Source organism: Marmota marmota, unplaced genomic scaffold (assembly GCF_001458135.2).
Source record: "Marmota marmota marmota unplaced genomic scaffold, marMar, whole genome shotgun sequence".
Lineage (NCBI taxonomy): Eukaryota > Metazoa > Chordata > Mammalia > Rodentia > Sciuridae > Marmota > Marmota marmota.
The window spans coordinates 5,413,843-5,434,972 of record NW_026000222.1 but is presented as its reverse complement, the minus strand read 5'-3'; the positions used below and the strand labels follow the sequence as shown (position 1 = coordinate 5,434,972).

At 42.4% G+C, this 21,130-nt stretch overlaps 1 protein-coding gene and 1 non-coding gene across 5 annotated transcripts in view; one reads left to right on the top strand and one right to left on the bottom strand.

The window, feature by feature from the left end:
- Positions 1-21,130, top strand: part of Hsd17b2 (hydroxysteroid 17-beta dehydrogenase 2) — a 96,999-nt gene that overhangs the window by 51,981 nt on the left and 23,888 nt on the right. For all 4 annotated transcript variants that reach the window (XM_048792351.1, XM_048792350.1, XM_015496018.2 and 1 more), the window contains one exon: positions 17,475-17,612. In XM_048792351.1, coding sequence (XP_048648308.1) covers positions 17,475-17,612 — 138 coding nt within the window. The remainder of the gene's footprint in view (positions 1-17,474; positions 17,613-21,130) is intronic.
- On the bottom strand, positions 11,945-12,012 carry Trnav-cac. Its single transcript has one exon. It is a non-coding gene; the product is annotated as a tRNA-Val (tRNA).

Sequence of the window (21,130 nt, the reverse complement as noted above, 5' to 3'; positions counted from 1 at the left end):
GCCAGGTCTGCTGCTCCCAGGAGCCCTATTTTCTTGAACGACTGGGCACACTCTCCCCGTTTGCCATTCCCTCAGACCCTAAGTTTGTGGAGCTTGGGGCTGAGAACCCTCAGCGAATTTTGCTTGCCCTCCGGTAGCCACGCCTCCGGTAGCTGGTGCAAGAGACCTCAGTTGTCAGCACTGGTGGGAGCGGTAGCCGGGGGTTCCACGCCGCGGGTCCTGCGCCACTCCTGATTCCCTAGGTCTGACTATCGTGCTCACGGGAGAGCTGGGAGGGGCCCTTAAGGTTTCCCCGCTGTGTGGAGAGGAAGGGCTAGGGGATTACACACCTGTCGCCGCCGGTTTCAATGAAGTTAACTCCTCTGCCACATTCTGGTGACGTCAGTTCTCTGCCATGGTGGTATCCCATGCAAATGGCGACAGTTCATTCCCTTTGCCGGGTGACCAATGCAACGGGTGGGTCCTGACTGGCTCTCCCAAGCCCCTTCTCAATCCTGTGGCCACTGCCTATGAAGGCTCAGTTGGTATTAACCTCCGGAGGTTCAGAAGGGCCGACCAGTTGTTTCAGCGGGATCTTTTAGTGCTGAGTCACAGCGGTTTGGCTGCGAGACGCAGGCAAACGGGAGCTTGAATTCAGCTGATCCGGGCTCGGTGTGTGTTCTGAGAGGCCCAGACTGTTCGCCCCAGATCCATGTCAGCTCAGCATTGCCTAGTGATCCTGAGCAAACAGCATTTAGATGGTTTACAACTCCCTATGCCCGCGCAGCTGAAGAGGTCAGAGACTTGATCTCTCCGCGCCCGCCACCATGTTGGATCTCCCTGTGAAAATATTCTTGATGGATAGAGGTGATGGCTGCACAATTCTGAATGTATCAAATGCCACTAATTTGCATACTGAATTGTATACCTGAGAATTAAAGTGGTGAATTTTACCACCATAAAAGTTTCTGGGCCCCAAGAATTTCTGACTCAACGGTTTAGAGTGGGACCTGAGGATTTCCTATAGATTCCTAGATACTGCTGCTGCAAGAGGCTCTCATTCACACTTTGAGTGACAAGGTCCTAACTTTGTGATACTCAGCAGCTTGTCAAAGTCCCAGAGACTGTCATATTATAAGGAAACCACCAGATGCAATTTTAAGTTTCTGCTCCTCGAGCCTAATAGAAATTCGCAGACCTGCCTCTCTTTAGGTTATGGAACTGGTTTGTATTCTTCAGATTGGAAAAGTGCCATGCAGAGCAAACTTTGTTGCCTTGAGTTGTCTACTTGACTTTGGAGAAGGCAGAAGCTGCTTGAAAGCCCTTATGGTGTTCTCCTGAGCACCATGGGCTCAGCACCTTGGTCCCCTTTCTTGATGGATACAGCCTGGGGCTGAAGGGCTGAAAGATTTCTGCCCCCTGCTGTGTTAGTTGGGTATTGACTTGCAAAGCCCTTTCTCTTAGCTTCCTGTTGTAAAAAGAGGGATCACTATGGAGTTGCTGCTTATTGTGGGTCTGTGGAGTTTCTGAGGTGCTGTGAAATCTCAGCTGAAGTCAAGACCTTCGGCTGGTAGAACTTCAGGGAACATTGCTAACTTTGGCTTGTGCTACACCAAGGGAGCCAAAGACTGGCTTTGAATCCAATCTCGGGGAAAGAGAGAGCATCTCAAGTCTTTTGTAAGTTCCTAAATGGTAACTTCAGGTGCCCTATTTTTATCCTAGTGATAACATACCACAATGTAGAGGAAGGACAATGACCACTCATGTCGTCAACAAAGTGAATTCTGGATTTATTCACTCTCCAGGCAGGGAACACAGGTCAAGGAACTAATTCACTGAGTGCTCCTAGAGGCAGAAAAGGTGAGGGGGATGACATTAGTGGTCGCACAGGTCGGCCAACTAGGTCTCGGAAGGGCTGTAGGGGGTTGGTTAAAACAAGTCCTGCTGTTGACAGGTGAATTTGTCTGCTTGGGCTACCATAATGAGACACCTTAGATTGAGGGCTGCAACAACAACAGAAAACTGCTTTCTCACAGTTTTGAAGGCTGGAAGCCATGAATCAAGGTGTGGGTTTCTGGTGAGGATATTCTTCCTGGTTTGTAAATGACTGTTTTCTCTTTCTGTCCTCACATGGTCTTTCCTTGGTGTGTGTGTGTGTGCACACACGCAAGGAGGCAGGGAAGGAGGATGGAGAGAAAGGAGTATACACACACACACACTAAAATGAGGCATGCCTGTGTTCTGTCCTCCAGGTCTCATTCCAGAACTGAGGGAGGGGTCTTGACCCCTATTTAATAGGTAGGGAGATAAAAGACTAGGGAAATTCATTGTCACACAGCTAGTGAAAGAGAGAGAGAGAGAGAGAGAGAGAGAGGGAGCACACAAGCATGCAAATACTTCTGATTCTTAAAAGGACACTAACCTATCCGATTAGCCCCCCATCCTGATCTCATTTAACCTTCATGACTCCCTTAGAGGCCCCGTCTTTGAATACAGCTACCCTAGGGCGAATACAGCTACACTAGGGCGAATACAGCTACACTAGGGCTCGGGCTTCAACATATGAATTTGGGGGGAATGCAAGCCTTCGATTCATAATAAGGGGCATTCTGTTCACCAATAGCAGTTCTCTCAAAGTGCTCCAGTAATGCAAGACGAACTGCTTCTGCTGCTCTCCTGAATGACATTATGCCTTTTGTTAATCCTATCATATGCTTGAAATTCTGTTCAGGGGGTAGATCCCATATTCCCACAGTTAAGTAAAAATTAAAATGAAACAAGTCTATTTTGGTGCCAATACCAGCTGTTTTCATTACTATAGCTCTGTAGTATACTTTAAGGCCTGGTATTGTGATGCCTCCTGCTTTACTTTTCTTGCTAAGGGTTGCTTTAGCTATTCTGGGTCTCTTATTTTTCCAAATAAATTTCATGACTGCTTTTTCTATCTTTATGAATAATGTCATTGGGATTTTAATAGGAATTGCATTAAATCTGTATAATGCTTTTGGGAGTATGGCCATTTTGACAATATTAATTCTGCCTATCCAGGAGCATGGGAGACATTTCCATCTTCTGAGGTTTTCTTCAATTTCTTTCATTAGTGTTCTGTAGTTTTCATTGTAGAGATCTTTCACCTCTTTTGTTAGGTCGATTCCCAGGTTTTTTTATTTGTGAATGGAGTAGTTTTCCTAATTTGTCTTTCAGTGGATTCATTGCTAATGTATAAGAATGAGTTTGATTTATGGGTGTTGGTTTTATATCCTGCTACTTTGCTGAATTCGTTTGTTAGTTCTAGAAGTTTTCTGGTGGAATTTTTTTGATCTTTAGATAAACAATCATGTCATCAGCAAATAGTGATAGTTTGAGTTCTTCTTTACCTATTTGTATCCCTTTAATTTCTTTCTTTTGTCTAATTGCTCTGGCTAGAGTTTCAAGCATGATGTTGAATAGAAGTGGTGGAAGAGGACATCCTTGTCTTGTTCCAGTTTTAGGTGGGAAGGCTTTCAATTTTTCTCCATTTAGAATGATGCTGGCCTTGGGTTTAGCATATATAGCTTTTACAATGTTGAGGTATGTTCCTACTATCCCTAGTTTTTCCTGGTGTTTTGAACATGAAAGTGTGCTGTATTTTGTCACATGCTTTTTCTGCATCTATTGAGATGATCATATGATTCTTGTTTTTAAGTCTATTAACATGATGAATTACATTTATTGATTTCCATATGTTAAACCCCCCTTGATCGTGGTGCACTATCTTTTAAATATATTTTTGTATGTTATTTGCCAAAATTTTATTGGGAATTTTTGCATCTATGTTCATCAGGGATATTGGTCTGAAGTTTTCTTTCCTTGATGTGTCTTTATCTGGCTTTTGTATTAGGTTGATATTAGCCTCAAAGAATGAGTTTGGAAGGATTTCTTCCTTTTCTACTTTATGGAATACTTTGAGGAGTTAATTCTTCTTTGAAAGTCTTGTAGAACTCGGCTGAAAATCCATCTGGTCCTGGGCTGTTGAGGCTGGTACACTTGTGTTCATTTCATCTTACACCATCAGGGATCATTGGCATCAATGACAGCACCCATGAGCTTGAGTCTGTGGGGTTGGACGCTACAATAGGCCATTTTTGTGAGTAAGAGGTCTAATGGCAATTTCACAGGGTTCAACATAACACAATAAACAAATAGGTTTTGAATGTTTGGTCCAAAACGTGTTTTTCAGATGACACTGTGGGATGTAACGTACTCTCATCATACTCCACATGTCAGACTCACTGTCCCTCTTGTGCTGATGTAACTGAATACCTGAGACTAGATGATTCATAATGAACAGAAACTCATTGGCTTGTGGTTCCACAGGCTGAAAAGTCTAAGACTGAGGGGCTGGCTTCCGGCAAGTGCCTTCTTTGGCAGGAGGTAAAAGGGCAAAAGAAGGAGAGAGAGGGAGGGAGTAGAGGGGGGGCTGCACACTTTCTTCTGTGACAAACCCCTCCCGACATGATGGCTCAGTGTCCTGGCCCAGTCAGCTCTCATCAGGCCCCAGCCCCCCAACACTGTTGAACAGAGGATTAAATTTGCAGTACATGCTTTTGGGGGACACATTCAAACTAGCACTCTCCTCATCAAAAAGGTGGAACATCACCAGGAAAGCTCACGTTCAGAAATATGTGACCAAAACCCTAATGTGGTACTTTAAGTTTTGGAGTTCAAAAGAGTCACTTGGACTGGGTTTCAAGGTTTTAAATGCAGAGGGTGACTCAGATTGAGGTGGGTCTTAACCACCCACACAGGATGTGATCCCAGAGACGCTGGAGCAAGGGCGCCTGTCCTGCTAAGAAACCCTGGGCACACAGAGCCTGGGCTGTCAAGGTTGTATTGTGAGGAACAGAGTAGCACTAACAATGGGAAGCCCTGACATGGGGCCCACTTTCTGCCAGGCACTCTTCTGACCTATTAATTTATTGAAACTTTATGACAACCCTCTGATGCCTGTATCATCATTATTCTTAATTTGCAGATTAAATGGCAGAGTCACATAAACAACAAAGTCACTTTCCTGAGAACAGGTGGCTAATGCCAGAGCTGTGATTTGAGCCCAGGCAGCGTTGGCTCTAGAATCCAGATCTTGACCACTGCCCTCTGCTTGCCTGCCTCCTGGCTGGGCAACCTCTGTCACCTGTAAACTCACCAAGCAGTGAAAACACAGATCAATCCCCTAGACTGTGGTTACTACACAATTCAATAATGATGTAATGTCTTTGGTTTCTCTTGCCAATAATAGAAGGAAGTGATTTTCTTTTCTTTTCTTTTCTTTTTTTTAAAGAGAGAGTGAAGAGAGAGAGAGAGAGAGAGAGAGAGAGAGAGAGAGAGAGAGAGAGAGAATTTTAATATTTATTTTTTAGTTATCGGCGGATACAACATGTTTATTTTGTATGTGGTGCTGAGGATCGAACCCGGGCCGCACGCATGCCAGGCGAGCGCGCTACCACTTGAGCCACATCCCCAGCCCGTGATTAGATTTTCTATGCAAAGATTTTGTAAACTAAAATTCACCTAAATAAAAGTCAGCTCGTTATCTGTTTGGCCGGAAGGGAACCAGTTTAATGAGAGCTTTTTGATGCCAGATGTTCTATTTAAATTACGTCAGTTAAGCCTTGGGGCTCTTTGTTTGTAAGTGACAGGATCAAACCTCAAATTAGCTTAAACCAAAAATGGAAGAAGTTACTAGCTTACCATTTGGCTGAGACCAGGCTTCAGGACGAAGTTGTCATAATTTCCCCCACTCTGACCCCCTTCTACCTTGATTTCTCAGCTTACCTTCTCCCGTAGCAAAAGCAGCCCCCTAAGAATCCAGTCTTCCTCCAAAGATGGTGTGACAATGTACTGAAGAAGCCAGGAAAAAATATTCCAACCATCTTTTCTCCATCATACATATCAGTTCTCCCTAAAGGACTCTGGCTCACTGTGGGTCATGTGCCCACCCCAAGCTGAGGTAGGATAGAAGAGATCAGAAAGTACAGGTAGAAAAGAGACACAGGAAGGACAAGGAAATACATTTTTTTTCATAAGTTCTACATACCTTTCTAGGCATCTCACTTACTATGCCAGTCTCTCTCCCAGACCTATCATATCAGTCTCAAAATCTTGTCAGTCTGTAAATCTCCATGGAAACTGTTAATGAACCTCCCAACAAGTAGATTAAGCAAAGAGAAACATAGAATTTCCAGCATTATCTGTTGATCAGGTGAAGACCACACCAACCTAGGATCCTGCAATTGATCAGACAACATGAACCATCTTGAGATCACCAGGTTGATATCATACCCTTCCCATACCCACCTCTCACCAAGTGTCCTTTAAAAGAAAATCCAGGACCCCAAAGTATGTCTGCTACTCTTGAGATGGCCCACATTCTTCCTTAAATGTATACCTATTTTCCAAATAAACTTCTATGACTCTATTTGGCTCATGCTGAAATTCTTTTCTGTCATATGAGCCAAGGAGTCCACTGCTCTAGAGTCAAGTTCCCCCTTCCTTCCAGAACTACTCTGACCCTTCTCTGAAAACGCTCTTCTCCTTTTATAGACTCAATTTCCGTGCTAGGCAATGGGGTATTATGACTGGTCAGCATCTCTTTCTAGATGAGCCGGACAAAACCTTTGACGGATATCCTTCTTATCAAGATGAGCCATGCCCCAAAAGGAAGTTCTGTGATCAGACTAAAGCATTCATAATAATGTAAGAATAATGGTGGCATTTGACATGAACTAGGCTGGCTCTCTGTTTTGGTTTGGATCTGAAATGTACCCCGAAGGCTCATGTGTTGAGAGCTTGGTCCCCCATGCAGCAACTGTCAGAGGTGGGGCTTTGGGGAGGTGATTGGATAATGAGGGCTGTGTCCTTATTGATGGGATCGGAGCTGATGGCGTCATTGGGAGGTGATGGAAACTGTAGGAGGTGGGCTACTGAAGGAAATAGGTCCCTGGGGTGTGCCCTGGAAGGGTGTGTCTTCTCCCCAGCCACTTCCTCTTTCTTCCTCTGCTTCCTGGCTGCCATGAGGTGAGCAGCCGTTCTCCATTACATCCTCTCTGCCCCAATGCTCTGCCTCACCACAAACCCACAGCAATTCAGCCAAGTGACCACGGACCGAACCTTCAGGAATGTGAGCCGAAATAAGTCTTTCTTCTTTAAGTTGACTTTCTCAGGTGTTTTCTTGTAGTGATGGAAAGATTACTAGCACAGTATCTGTACTTTAATGCACTTTTTCATTTTTGAATTGAAAGTTTTAGTGAGATCATTGTAGATTTGCCTGAAGCTGTCAAGAATAAGAGAGATCTTGTGTATCCTTTACATATCATATCCCAATGCCCCCAATTATAGTATGATATTATTAGCATACTGGTATTGATAAAATTCACCAATTTTCTTCACATTTACCCAGTTTTACTTCTACATGTATGTGTATGTATGCATATGTGTTTATGTATGGTTCCATATAATTTTATCATTCCAAGTTATTTATTATTATGCTGTGTGACTTTCACACAATTGAGCCTCAATCCCCAATTCAAGATATGGTTTTGTTAAGTACCTGGAAATGATCAATGTCCCCACTCAGATTACATTTAAAAAATAGACCTAAGCAATCCACCATGTCTTTGAGATTCCTGCTCCCTCTATGGGTAGATAGGATTTCAGTTTTTTTTCCGGTATTTTTTTAAATTATTTTTTTCCTGAGATTCACTCCTATCTTTCTTTTCCTTTTTCTTCTTTAGCTCCAGCATATGAGAGAAAACATATGACCTGTGAGTTTCTGTGTTTGACTTATTTCCCTTAGCATAATGTTTTCAAGTTCCACCCATTTTTCCTGCAGAGGACTTTTATTTTATGACTGGATAAACTTCATTGTGCATATAGATCTCATTTTCATTATCCATTCACCCATTGACAGACACCAATGCTGGTTCTATAGCTGGTTCCAATTGTGAATTGTGCTGCTATACACATGGGTCTGCATGTACCACTATAGTATGCTGATTTTTATTTTTAATTTTTTTGGTAGTGAGGGTTTGCTGGGTTTCTGTTCGCGACTAAAAGGCTCAGAGGTCACTCTAATTAAACTGGGCTAACTGGGCTGCACGAAATAACCACACAAGAGACACAAATACCTTTTTCTTTGGGGTTGCTGTGATGGCTCCTCTGACCTTAAGGGTCTGCAGAAAGAGAGAGAGCGAGAGCACGTGCTGACCCCTTTTATTGAGGAGAAGCTATTCAAATGAGGCAAGGGGTCAGGTTTCAGGGGGCTGAGTCTATCTTCATGATGTCCACTGTCAGCAGGTTGACGGACACCTGGGTAGGCCACACCCAAGGGCACAGTAAGAGGAGGGGACACACACAAGGCACTTCCATGGAAGATTCTATCCTAAACAGGGCAAGAGGTTATATTACAAAGGAACAGGTGAGCATAGCTTCACCCATGGGGCTGTAGCAAGACACACCCATTTCTGTGACTGAGCGCCTCAGCACCCAGCTGGGGAGTGTAACTCAGTCACCCATAAGGTTGGCCTCCCACAAGGGTTGAACTCAGGGGTGCTTTACCACTGAGCCACATCCCCAGTTTTTGTTTTTGTTTTTGTTTTTTTTACTCTTTATTTTGAGACAGTGTCTTGCTAAGTTGCTGACCTCATACTTGCAATCCCCTGCCTCAGAGTTGCTGGGATTATTGGCATGCTTTATAATACCTGGAACTTATTTCAGTTCTTTAGGATAAATACTGAGGAGTGGTATAACTGGGTCATGTGGAGTTTCTCTTCCTAAACTTTTGAGGAATAGAACTGATTTACTGATATACTGATTTTCATAATGGTTGTACAAGTTTATATTCTGAACAGTGTAAAAATCTTTTTGTCCACATCCTATCCAGCATTTATTACTATTTGTATTCTTGATAACTGCCACCCTACCAGGAGTGAGATGAAATCTCAGTGTAGTTTTGATTTGCATTTCCCTAATTGCTAACAATGTTGAATATTTTTTTCATATAATATATATATTCATATATTTTTCTTTTGAAAAGTATTTACTTCATTTGTCCATTTATTAATTCAGTTATTTGTTTATTTTGGTGTTAAGGTTTTCGAGTTCTGTATACATTATGGATATTAATCCTTTGTCCGAAGAGTAGTTAGCAAAGCTTTTCTCTAGTTCTATAGATTCATTCCTTACATTCTTAATTGTTTCCTTTGCTGTGCAGAAACTTTTTAATTTGATGCCATCCCATATACTAACTCTTGGAATTTTTTCTGAGCTTTAGGGGCCCTATTGAGAAAGTTGTTGCCTGTGATTATACACTGGAGTATTTTCTTCTTGGTGATGCATAGTTTTTTGATCTAATCCCTAGGTCTTTGATCCATTTTGGGTAGTGCCGCAGTCTGGCTGGGCACAAATCACGAGCCACTCAAGCAGGAATAAACTTTATTTCCGAACTCTGCGAACACCACCCACGCGGCCCTTCCAGGCACACCACACACCAACCGGAACTCCTCCCCCCCAGCTCTCCTGGAACACCACCAGGCTGTGTGCACACTCACTCTCGAACCCCTGGAGAACTCGATGGGAACTGCTAAGTAGCCGGCGATGGAGGCAGACAGTAAAGGTCTAATATACAATTGAATACACAATCTGTTTCAATCCAGCATCATCCAGTCACAGCAATTATAGACAGCTTAACTTAATATCATCATCTTAATGGCTCGCCTCTCAACCATTACTTCTGGCAAAATGCCAGGGGCCATTCTAACTGGGCTGTGGCTCTCAGCGGAGTAGAATTTTGTTCAGGGTGAGAGATAAGGGTCTAGTTTCATTCTTTTAAAAAACTTTTTTAAATATTTATTTTTAAGTTGTAGTTGGACACAATACCTTTATTTTATTTATTTATTTTTATGTGGTGCTGAGGATTGAACCCAGGGTGTTGCATGTGCTAGGTGAGCACTCTACTACTGAGCCCCAGCCCCAGCCCTAGTTTCATTCTACATATGGATAACCTATATTTCCCAGGATCATTTGTTAAAAAGGCTGTCTTTTCTCCAATGCATGTTTTCAACCTATTTGTCAAGGAACACGTGGCTGTAAAATGCGTGGGTTTGTCTGTGTCTTCCATTGGTCTATGTATCTGTTTTTATGCCAGTATTATGCAGTTTTTGTTACTATAGCTCTGTAGTATAACTTGAAGTCAGATTTGTGATACCTCCAGCATTATTTATTTATTTTTTTGGCTTGGAATTGTTTTGGCGTCTCTGGGTCTTTTATTCTGCCAAATGAATTTTAGGACTATTTTATCTAGTTGTGTGAAGAACATTGGTATTTTGATGGGAATTGCATTTAATCTTTTTATTGCTTTTGAAATATTGGCCATTTTAACAATATTTATTCTGCTTATCCATGAACATGGAAGGTCTTTCCATTTTCTTGTGTCTTCTTCAACTTCTTTTTTAGTGTTCTATAGTTTTCATTGTGGAGGTCTTTCGCCTCCCTGGTTAAATTTATTCCTATATATTTTATTGTCCATTATTTGGTCCTGTTTCTCATTTGCTTAAGTACTCTTTAATTAAGATTTGTACAATTTTGAGCTCTGGGGTTTGTTTTTGATTCTTCTCTGTGCAATATTTCTTTACATATTTTATGTAGTGCTGGCTTAGTATTTTTGAATTCTATTTAGTTTTTTGCTTATCTTGGAAAGTTTTTATTACTACTTTAATTCTGGCAGATAGGTTTACTGCATATGGTGGTCTTGTTGACTTATTTTCTTTTAGGGTTTGGGACATACCATTCCAATTGTGACCTGACCTGACATTTTTTTCTCTTGAGTCTTTTAAAATTCTATTATTGGGGGCTGGGGTTGTGGCTCAGTGGTAGCACGCTTGCCTACCATGCATGAGGCACTGGGTTCAATTCTCAGCACCACGTACAAATAAATAAAATAAATATCCATCAACAACTAAAAAATTTAAAATAAAATAAAATAAAATTCTATTATTGTTCTCTTTGTTAGGTATTTTAATTGTAATGTGTCATGAGAGTTTTTTTTCCAATATTATCTATTTGGGGTCTGAATGTCCCCTGTATCCAAATGTCCATTTCATTCTCAAAGTTTGGAAAGTTTTCTGTTTTTATTTCCCTGAAGAGATTATTCATTCCATTAGCATGCATCTCATATCCATCTTTAATTCCAATGATTCTTAAACTTGGTCTCTTAATGTTGTTCTTATATATTCTTATCATGATTACTTCTTTATTTTTTAAAAATACTGTCTGAATTTTCAAGGCCAAAAACTTTGTCTTCCAGCTCTGTGATTCTGTCTTCAGCATGGCTTACTCTATTAGAGAGACTTTCAACTGAGCATTTTATTTGATTTAGTATACATTTCAACTACAAGGTTTCTGTTTGGTTCTTTTTCAATAGTTTTATCTGTTATTGAATATTTCTTTATACCCTGTACTGATCTCTTTAATTCATTTAGTTGTTTTCTGTATTGTCTTGGAATTTATTGGTAATTTGAAAATCATTCTTTAAATTCCTTATCTGATATTTCATTCATTTCAATATATTTGAAGTCAGTTGCTGGTGAATTATGAAATTTAGGAGGCATTGTATTACCTTGTTTTTCACATCTTTTGATTCTTGAGTTGGGTTTTATGCATCTGTTAGGATGTATTTCTCTTCTACTTTTATGAATGGATATTTTTAGCACAATATTTTCCTGCCAAAGTGTCCTAGAATAATCTAGATTGAGACCCCTTGTATGTGGTATTCACAGCCTTTGTGTTAATTTTCTCTGTTTTTGTTGTAAAAGTGGATGTTCATGAATGGAACCTAATGTTATTTGCTAACCATTCTTACTTTGACCAGGTCATTAGTTTGGAATTTTTGCTTCATCTATTCTTTGTATTAAAGTTTTCGTTTGTTTGTTTTTGATGCTGGGAATTGAACCCAGGGCCTTATGCATGTGAGGCAAACGCTCTACCAACTGAGCTATATTATTAAAGTATTAATACAGCCTGTATTAAACTTTAATACAGCTCTGTATTAAAGTTTTACTTAACTTTGAGTATGGTTAATCTGTGAGTTGCAAGGTGTGCTGTATCTAACTGGGTTTAGTTCTATAGTTGAGTCTGTACCCTGTGAATTTGTAGCGTCCCTGTATATTCCCAGAATCTCACTGAAAAGAGGGAAATGAACAATAGCAACCAAAACAATGTACAGAATTAAAATAAATACCTAGTGCCTATTATGACATCTACAATGTTAACTACCACAAACAGAAATGTTGGGGACAGCAAAACAATAAATAACCAACAGCAAAACAATTGCCAACAGCAAAACAATAAATAACCATGAACTAGATTTGGCATTAAAGCAGGTTTTAACTGTGCAATCCACAGTATTAGTAACTGCAGCAATGTGAATGGTAGAGGCAGGAGTTCTATCAACCAAATAGTTTTAAAAGATGCTAAAAATACTGTTCATTGAGAGAAAAGAAAATGTGGTAGGAAGATAAAGAATACTCATAAAGGTCAAAATGTAAACAGAGAGAATGCAGAAGAGATGTAGCCAATGATGGTTATAAAGAATGAGGTGTTAAACAGAATAAAACACAAAGGGAGGGAAGAGATTTGACTGTTAATGGGAGAATAAAGTAGAGTAAGTGAAAAAGAGAAATAAAGAAACAAAAACCAAACCAACCAAAGTAAATTTTAAAAAACCCCTAATTCTTAAAAGACAAGAAAAAATTTTTTAACTATTGTGAAAAATATTTAAAATGAGAAAAAGAAACAAAAATGTATATGTATATATATCTGCAAACTAACCAGCACAGCAAGAACACACACACACACACACACACACAAACACACACACACACACACAAATCTTAATGAAAAATATAAGAATTGTCTCCAGTGAGGTGGTCAAAGTTGTTGATGAGGATGGATGGTCACTGCCTATGCCCAGCTGTTCTTCTTTGTTTCTTCTTGGGCTATGGAGGGTGGTGGGGGGAGAGTTTGTTAGTAACCCCATCCTCTTTTTGTATCATTTACCAAACTGCCAAACTGTAGTGGCCTAAAACTGAAGCTGGTTGAAATAGCTCTCAGCTTCCCCTTCTCACCAGTATAAAGTAGTACCATTGATGGGAGTTTTGTCTGGGCAGACCAGATTAATGCACAGGGAAAAAGGCTTGGGCTGCTGCAGAGTTCTGGGACTTGAGGAGTTTGTTGGGTGGTATCTTCTCTGGAAAGATCAGATCAAGGGGCCTAAACATGGACACCTGAGGCACTTTCGGATCCTAGAGCCTAAACATGGATGCTTGAGGAACTTCAGGATCCTAGAGCCTAAATATCGACGTGCAACTAAGGAAATTCCGGATCCAGGGGCCTAAACATGGACGTGCACCTGAGGAACCTCTGGATCAGTGGTCCTAAATATGGACGCCTGAGGAACTTCCGGATCTGGGGGCCTAAACATGGACACCTGAGGCACTTCCGGATCCTAGAACCTAAACAATGCTTGAGGAACTTCTGGATCCGGGGGGCTTAAACATGGACATGCACCCAAGGAACTTCCGGATCCGGGGACCTAAACATGGACGTGCACCTGAGAAACCTCTGGATCTGTAGGCATAAATATGGACACCTGAGGAACTTCCAGATCTTAGAGCCTAAACATGAACGTGCATCTGAGGCACTTCCGGATGCTACGGCCTAAACATGGATGTGCGCCTGAGGAACTTCCGGATCCAGGAGCCTAAACATGGACGTGCACCTTTGGAACTTCCGAATCCGGATCCGGGAGCCTAAACATGGATGTCTGAGGAACTTGCGGATCCGAGGGCCTAAACATGGATGTGTCCCTGGAACTTCTGGGTCCTTGTGCCTATAAAGGGTAGGGCATGACCCTCAGAAGGGACGTGGCCCATGAAGGGGAGCTGATTATGGGGCCTGCTGGGGGCAGACTGAGTTGTCGCACCCTGAACTTGAATGTGACGGTGGCCTCACTTCCCGGCCTTCCCCTGGGTGTCACTTCCTCCCCTTCCAGGCAGTGCCGGGGAGGAAGTGAGACCAGGCGCAGGGGCCAGGCCCTGAGGAGGGACACCGTCTTTCTCCTCGCTTAGCCAGGCGCCNGAACTTCCGGATCTGGGGGCCTAAACATGGACACCTGAGGCACTTCCGGATCCTAGAACCTAAACAATGCTTGAGGAACTTCTGGATCCGGGGGGCTTAAACATGGACATGCACCCAAGGAACTTCCGGATCTGGGGACCTAAACATGGTCGTGCACCTGAGAAACCTCTGGATCTGTAGGCCTAAAAATGGATGTGCACCTGAGAAACCTCCGGATCTGTAGGCATAAATATGGACACCTGAGGAACTTCCAGATCTTAGAGCCTAAACATGAACGTGCATCTGAGGCACTTCCGGATGCTACGGCCTAAACATGGACGTGCACCTTTGGAACTTCCGAATCCGGATCCGGGAGCCTAAACATGGATGTCTGAGGAACTTGCGGATCCGAGGGCCTAAACATGGATGTGTCCCTGGAACTTCTGGGTCCTTGTGCCTATAAAGGGTAGGGCATGACCCTCAGAAGGGACGTGGCCCATGAAGGGGAGCTGATTATGGGGCCTGCTGGGGGCAGACTGAGTTGTCGCACCCTGAACTTGAATGTGACGGTGGCCTCACTTCCCGGCCTTCCCCTGGGTGTCACTTCCTCCCCTTCCAGGCAGTGCCGGGGAGGAAGTGAGACCAGGCGCAGGGGCCAGGCCCTGAGGAGGGACACCGTCTTTCTCCTCGCTTAGCCAGGCGCCCGGCCTGGCTGGCGACAGGGACATCTTTTGACACTGGCTGCCTCCTGCATCCCTGCCCCAGGACCTCAGGGACCACAGCAGGGACAATTGTTGACATGATTCTCCCCTGGCCGCTGACCCTCAGCCCCGGGGTCTGCCCAGGGAGAGCTGTCTCCTAGAGGGTCAGGGGGCCCCTGTGACCTGTTGCTCTTTACCCACCGTCATCCTAGGTGAGCACAGGTCAGGACACCTGACACTACTGAGAGTGACATCTTCTGGATAGGCGGCTGGGGACTTTGCCTCTGTCCCCAGGCCTCTCTCCCAGAGACAGAAAATAACCCCCCACTGCCCAAGACTTATTTTTAAGCTTTGGATTCTGAAATTTTCCTGTTGCCACCTTCTTTGTGAAGCCAGTTTTTCAACAGAGACAATATTCCAGGGAAAAACAACAACAACATGGAGTCAATCAAACCAAGCTGACACATCTGGTCCTCCAAGAGAAATCTGGATTGGAGGGAGAACAGCCATTCTCAACTGGCGAAATAGTGAAGTTCCCTTGTCCTTATTTTGTGCAAGCAAAATAAATAATCTGATGTTAACTCATCAAATTATTTTTGATGAGTGCTTGGCTCATAGGAAAACTGATTCTGTTTTATGGAATGAAGTGTTACCTGGTTTTAAAATTAAAAAGGAAGCCAATTAGGATTGTTAAAAAAAAAAGAAGGAAAAGAAAAGAAAAAGAAAAAAAAAAAATATCAGATCAAAATATCTCTGGGCCAAGCAGATGCTGATCTCTGCTGGGAATCTGGATCTCAGGAGCTTCCCAAGAATTCTACTCTGAGGGCAGTGGAGCCAGCCCTCCACAGGTCTCTCACACCCTGCTGCCATGGACATGGCACTCCCAGGCTTAGTCCCTGAGTATTCATGCCCACCTATTCTGTTTCCTGGCCCTCTTCAGCTGGTCACGTGAACTTCCAGACTCAAAGGGAAAGCAAATTGCACTCCTACTGTATCTCTGACTTGGAAAACCTGGATAAAATCTTCTCTGTACTGTTTCACTTACATTCTGCTAAGTACACCCTAGGCCACACAGTAGGCCCTTTACAGGGAAGAATGCAATGTATGCTATGATCTCCTGGGTTCCCACAGGAGCAGGCTGCTGCGTGGCCTCCTCAAGATGGCGCCCACCTCAGCTCTCCATCTGCCAATTGAGAAACCCAGGTCACTTTTCAAATACCAGTTTGATGTGCAGCCTCTAAATTAGTTAAGTTCGGGAGCTTTTTTATTCTGTGGATTTTTCCATGCCAAATTTGTCCACTGTGTTTCTCTGTTTGTGTTATACCTCCCCTTTCTGATGAACCAGTTTGCTGCCACCATTCTAATTGGCTTGCCTTCAGAGTATTCTTTCTTCTTCTTTTTTTCAATGTCCCTGAAGCTTTGAGTCTCTAGGAGACTTTAATTGTCCAATATTGAATTTCAGTGAATTCCCTGTTTCACACACGTTATGAGAAGCAGTACTCTCACTGCTTGAATCCTGAGTCACAGAGCAAATGCTGAACCCAGTTTTTTTCTGGGTGTCTAGCTAGAGCACCTGAAAGCCTACAGATGAACAAGCATCCATCCCACCTAGGGCAGAGTATGAGGTAAGGATGTAGGTCAGCCTTAACCAATGAGCCTTAATCAATGTCAGACGTGAGTATGAGCTGTGTTTTAGGGATTCAAATATTCATTCTGCAAAATTTAACTTTTGAATGGAGGTAGGACTTAAGGCAAGAGACTTCAATACTAAGAAGCTCTTCTCCTATGGATGTAGCATCTCTAACTGAGGAAGGACAAGAAACTCTGCAAGGAAAAAGTATCAATTGCAAGATGCTATAGTCAGGAGAAAACACACATGCACACACATACAAACTCCATATTTGATTTGGTAAGAATCACTGGAGGATGGGAAGACTGGCAGAACCAGGAGGTGTGGGAACATAGAAGCCAGGAACACTGGAGTTCTTCCTTCCGCTTCTGAATATTGTACAAATGTCCTGATTATGTGAGGATGAATAAAATACCCTCTCTAGCTTTTGCTGGGATGTCCATGGGCTTTTGAAGTACAGTGGCTTCTCTTCCTCCTCCTCCTCCCCTTTCTTTTTTAAATTGGGGCAATGCAATGGGAATACATTGAACTGATCATATTTAACGTGTACAGTTTGATAAGTTTTTAAGTGTCTATACCCATGACACCATCACCACAGTCAAAGCAGCGTATGGGTGTATCCTCTGCCCAAAGCATCCCTGTCCCCTTCCTAATCGCTCTTATTCCTCCCCATCCTGGATATGAGTCTGTTCAGTCTGCCATATCAAAATACCGTAGCCTGGGTGGCATAAACAACAGAAATTCATTGCTCACAGTTCTGGATGCTGGAATTGAGGTCAAGGTGCCAGCGTGGTCAGGGTCTGGTGAGGGCCTCTTCCTGACTTGCAGATACTCTCTTTTCATTGTGTTCTCACGTGGTGGAGAGAGAGTGAACCATCTTGTGGGACTTCATAAAAGAGCACTAATCCTGTGATGAGGCTTGGCCTGCAGTTAGGTGCTGATTTAATATTTATTGGATGAATGAATAGAAGAAGCATCATATTTGATTTTTTTTTCTCCCATTACTCCCACAGGAGTGTTCCCAATGCAACAGTTGGCAGCTTACAGCTCATCGAAGGCAGCTCTCACCATGTTCTCATCAGTTATGAGACAAGAGCTTTCCAAGTGGGGAGTAAAAGTCTCTGTCATCCAACCTGGAGGCTTCCGAACAAGTAGGTGCCTGAGCCTGAGAGCCCTGTGATGTTCAATGTGGAAGGAAGCCCGAGGGTCCTCTGGGCCTGATAGGGCATGAGTTGAACACCTTGGGGTTGTCAAAGATAAACACAGCCAGGTATTAGTTAAAGTGGTGAAAACATATATTACTCAGTAGTAATGACAGCTAAGCTCCATTCTGATGTGTGCAGATGGCATTTGGGTGTGTTGAAGGGAAGATGGAAGGGGGTGGAAAGCAGGGCTCAGTAGAGTCAGACAAGTGGTAAAGTACAAAGAGCTGGGCACTGTGAATGGAATGAAGGTAGGATTCAATACTCCCAAAGAGGCTGGGAGGCTGAAGCTTCAGCCTCCTAGGTGATTCCATTTCAAAAAAATGGCTCTCAGGTCCTTGAGGGAGGTATTTCTGAGTTCAAGAGATACAGATTCATACTTAAAAGACCTTTTCAAATGCTCCAAGAAAGTGGATCCAGGAACCCATCAAATAGTTTTCCTGGAAGCCTGGAGGCTCCTCAGGCAGGCATTTTAGTGAGGAACTGGTGTCATCTGAGGGACAGGGCTTGCTGGAAGCTATGTTAGAGGGTGGCCAAGTCTCTTAGTGCAGGGGTTTTGGCAGAGTTATCGTGTGACCAACATGCTGTAGCTCTCCATGTCTACCAAAGAGTTCAGAATGAGAGGTTTCGTCTAAGACTCGAGAGGTAAGTACCAAGCTCCTTCACATAGGGTTGTTTCTCTGCTTCCTTCCCTGGACAGCTGGAGTTAGCGTAAAAGCTATAAGCAAGCAGAGGCCATGCGGATATGAAACCAGGTGTCCCTTGGAACAGGGCCTTCCTAGGACTCACACCTGCTTCCTGGGGGCTGAGTTTTGTTTGACCTGTGAGAAAACGGCTAAGAACTGTCTTGACTGACTTTGACCAACTTTGATCATTTTCCCTACACCACCCAAACCTCTCTTCCAATATGTTATCCATGAACCTCTTATCAGGTTTGTTGATTTAGATTTAGAACTTATTTTCCCATAGAAGTCTGAGTGGATATGTTGGTAACATTCATTAATTCCCCATTCTCATTGGCTAAAATGGTTTCATTCCTCCAACTTCTTTGTGTTTGGAAAACAGTTATTCTCCTCCTAAAGAAAAAGACCTGCCTCCCCTGACTCCTGGAGATTTTCATTCTCACCTCTCTCCTCCTGGAACTTCTGAACTCTGAGCAGAGACAGACCACCTCAAGGCCCAGTCCTTTTTTGGGTCATCAAAATTTTAATCGGTAATTTCAGTGAAGATGTAAAATGTATCTGTAACTAAAGGCCAAATATTAGGAGGCTCTACCAACACAACAAGAATAAGCCCTAAAGCTTCGAATATTAGCCTAAAGATAAATTCTGAAAAGAAAGACTGGACTTTTGGCTTGAAGCACTTAGCAGCTGGGAACTTCACAGCTTATGGGGGTTGCTCAAGACACCCAGAGGGCTGTTCTAGGAAGAGTGGAGAGAAAAGGACATTGGCCATCTAGGTTGAGAGGAAGGAGCAGCTGGTAGACGTGGAAAGAAGATGAAGCATTGGGAGGGGTTTGCAACTTGGGGACGCCATGGGAGGGAGGAGAATTGAGGGGAGTTGGTGGAGAATGGGAGTTGGTCAAGGATGAAACCAGGTGTTCCAGACAATGGGCCTGGGAGGGAAAGGGTATTACAGAGAGAGGGAAGCCAGCTGGAGCTAGTGGAGGAGGGAGATGATAGACTAGGTCTTGCCACCTGGCAGGAAGATTTAAAGTTTGTTGCATAATCCCAGGAAAAATTCTGGCACACAGATATAAGACTCCATTTGGACCAGAGAACAGCCCTGCAGTTAAATTGTACTTTCAGGGATTCAGCAAAACAATTATACCTAATATTTCTAGGGATCTGCTCTTATCAGGCATGGGCTACCCACTTCTCACCCACTACATATTCCTGGTATAGCTGATCTTATTGTTTAAATGGGGAAATATATCTCATATATAGGAAAAAAGCAGACAAACATGTATAGTTTAACCAGTTATTATGAACATTCATATACTTAATGCTAAGATAAAAAAAAATAAAAGACCATTAGCACCCAGAAGTGGTTACCCAGGAGGTAACCACTCTCTTGCACCTTTTAATGGTAATTTGTTTACTTTTCTTTACAGAATTACATCCACCCAGGTACCCTCAAACAACAGAGTTTGGTTTACTAGTTTTTGAGCTTTGAATAGAATGAATATGCATATATCCTTCTGTCACTCAATACTGTGATTTTACACCTCATCTATGTGGGGTGTAGCTGTGGCTCATTTGTTTTTATTGCATATTCTGTGATTATGCCACAACAAATTTTCTATTGTTGATGAGATATTTGGGTCAGTTCTAGATTGTGGACAATGCATCTCTGGACTTTCTGGTACATAAACTGGGGCTTTGGTATACATGAATTCTCCTGTGATATATGCCCAGGGGTGATCACAACTGCTAGATCAAAACTTTATCTAGGTTCAGTTTGATGGGGCAAATTGTTTCCTAAAATGTTGTTCCAATTTGTACTTCCACCTTTTCTATATATGTTTTATTTTTTAATAAGCATATAACAATTGTGCATATTTGTGGGGTACAGTGTGATAATACAATATGTGTATATGATGTGTAATGAGCAAATCAGGGTAATTAGCATTTCCGACTTCTTAAATAGTTATCATTTCTTCCTGTTGGGAGCCTTTGAACTCCCATCTTATATTTTTTTATAAAATATATAAGGCATAGTTTTGATTGACATAATTCTCCAGGTGAGGGAGCTAGGAGTACTATGCCCCAGAGCAGGTATTTGGCACACCATGTGATGGAGGAGCAGCAACCAGATCCCCCCAGGTGCAGTGTCTGAGTTCAGGTCCTTCTTTCAATTTAAAAATATATACCTCTTCCTGTTAGTCACCTTATTATAAAATAAGCAGGCATTGCTGTTATATTTTAGAGTAAATATATATTATTTAATTTTTATATGACAAGCTGTCATTGTCTCTATATTAAAAATACATTTATACTTAATCATATGTAATTTATGTTAAAACTTAAATCCACATTTAAGTTATATTAACATTAAATTTAATCTGCATTTAAAAAATATATAGAGATATGATATTTTAAGTTGTATATTTTTAACTAGAGATAGGTGTTACTTCTGTATTTAACAAATTATATATGTATACTACATAGGTGCAGGTATACTGATAAAATAGGTTATATGTAATGTATGTTATCTTGTAGACATATTATATGTAGTAGTCACCAAAGACATGTGCTAGAATGTTCGTGTCAGCTGTTTTTTGTAAGAGTGTGAAGTAGAAACGACACACATCCTTGTGGCCGTCTACTGGACTGCATTTATACAGGGTTCAAACCCAGGCAAAATGAACCTGCCTGTCAGTGGGGACAGTAGCCGCTGGGAAGGGACCGAGGACTGAAGGACAGACCTCGAGTCGGGTCCTGTTCTACTCTTGGTCTGGTCGCTGA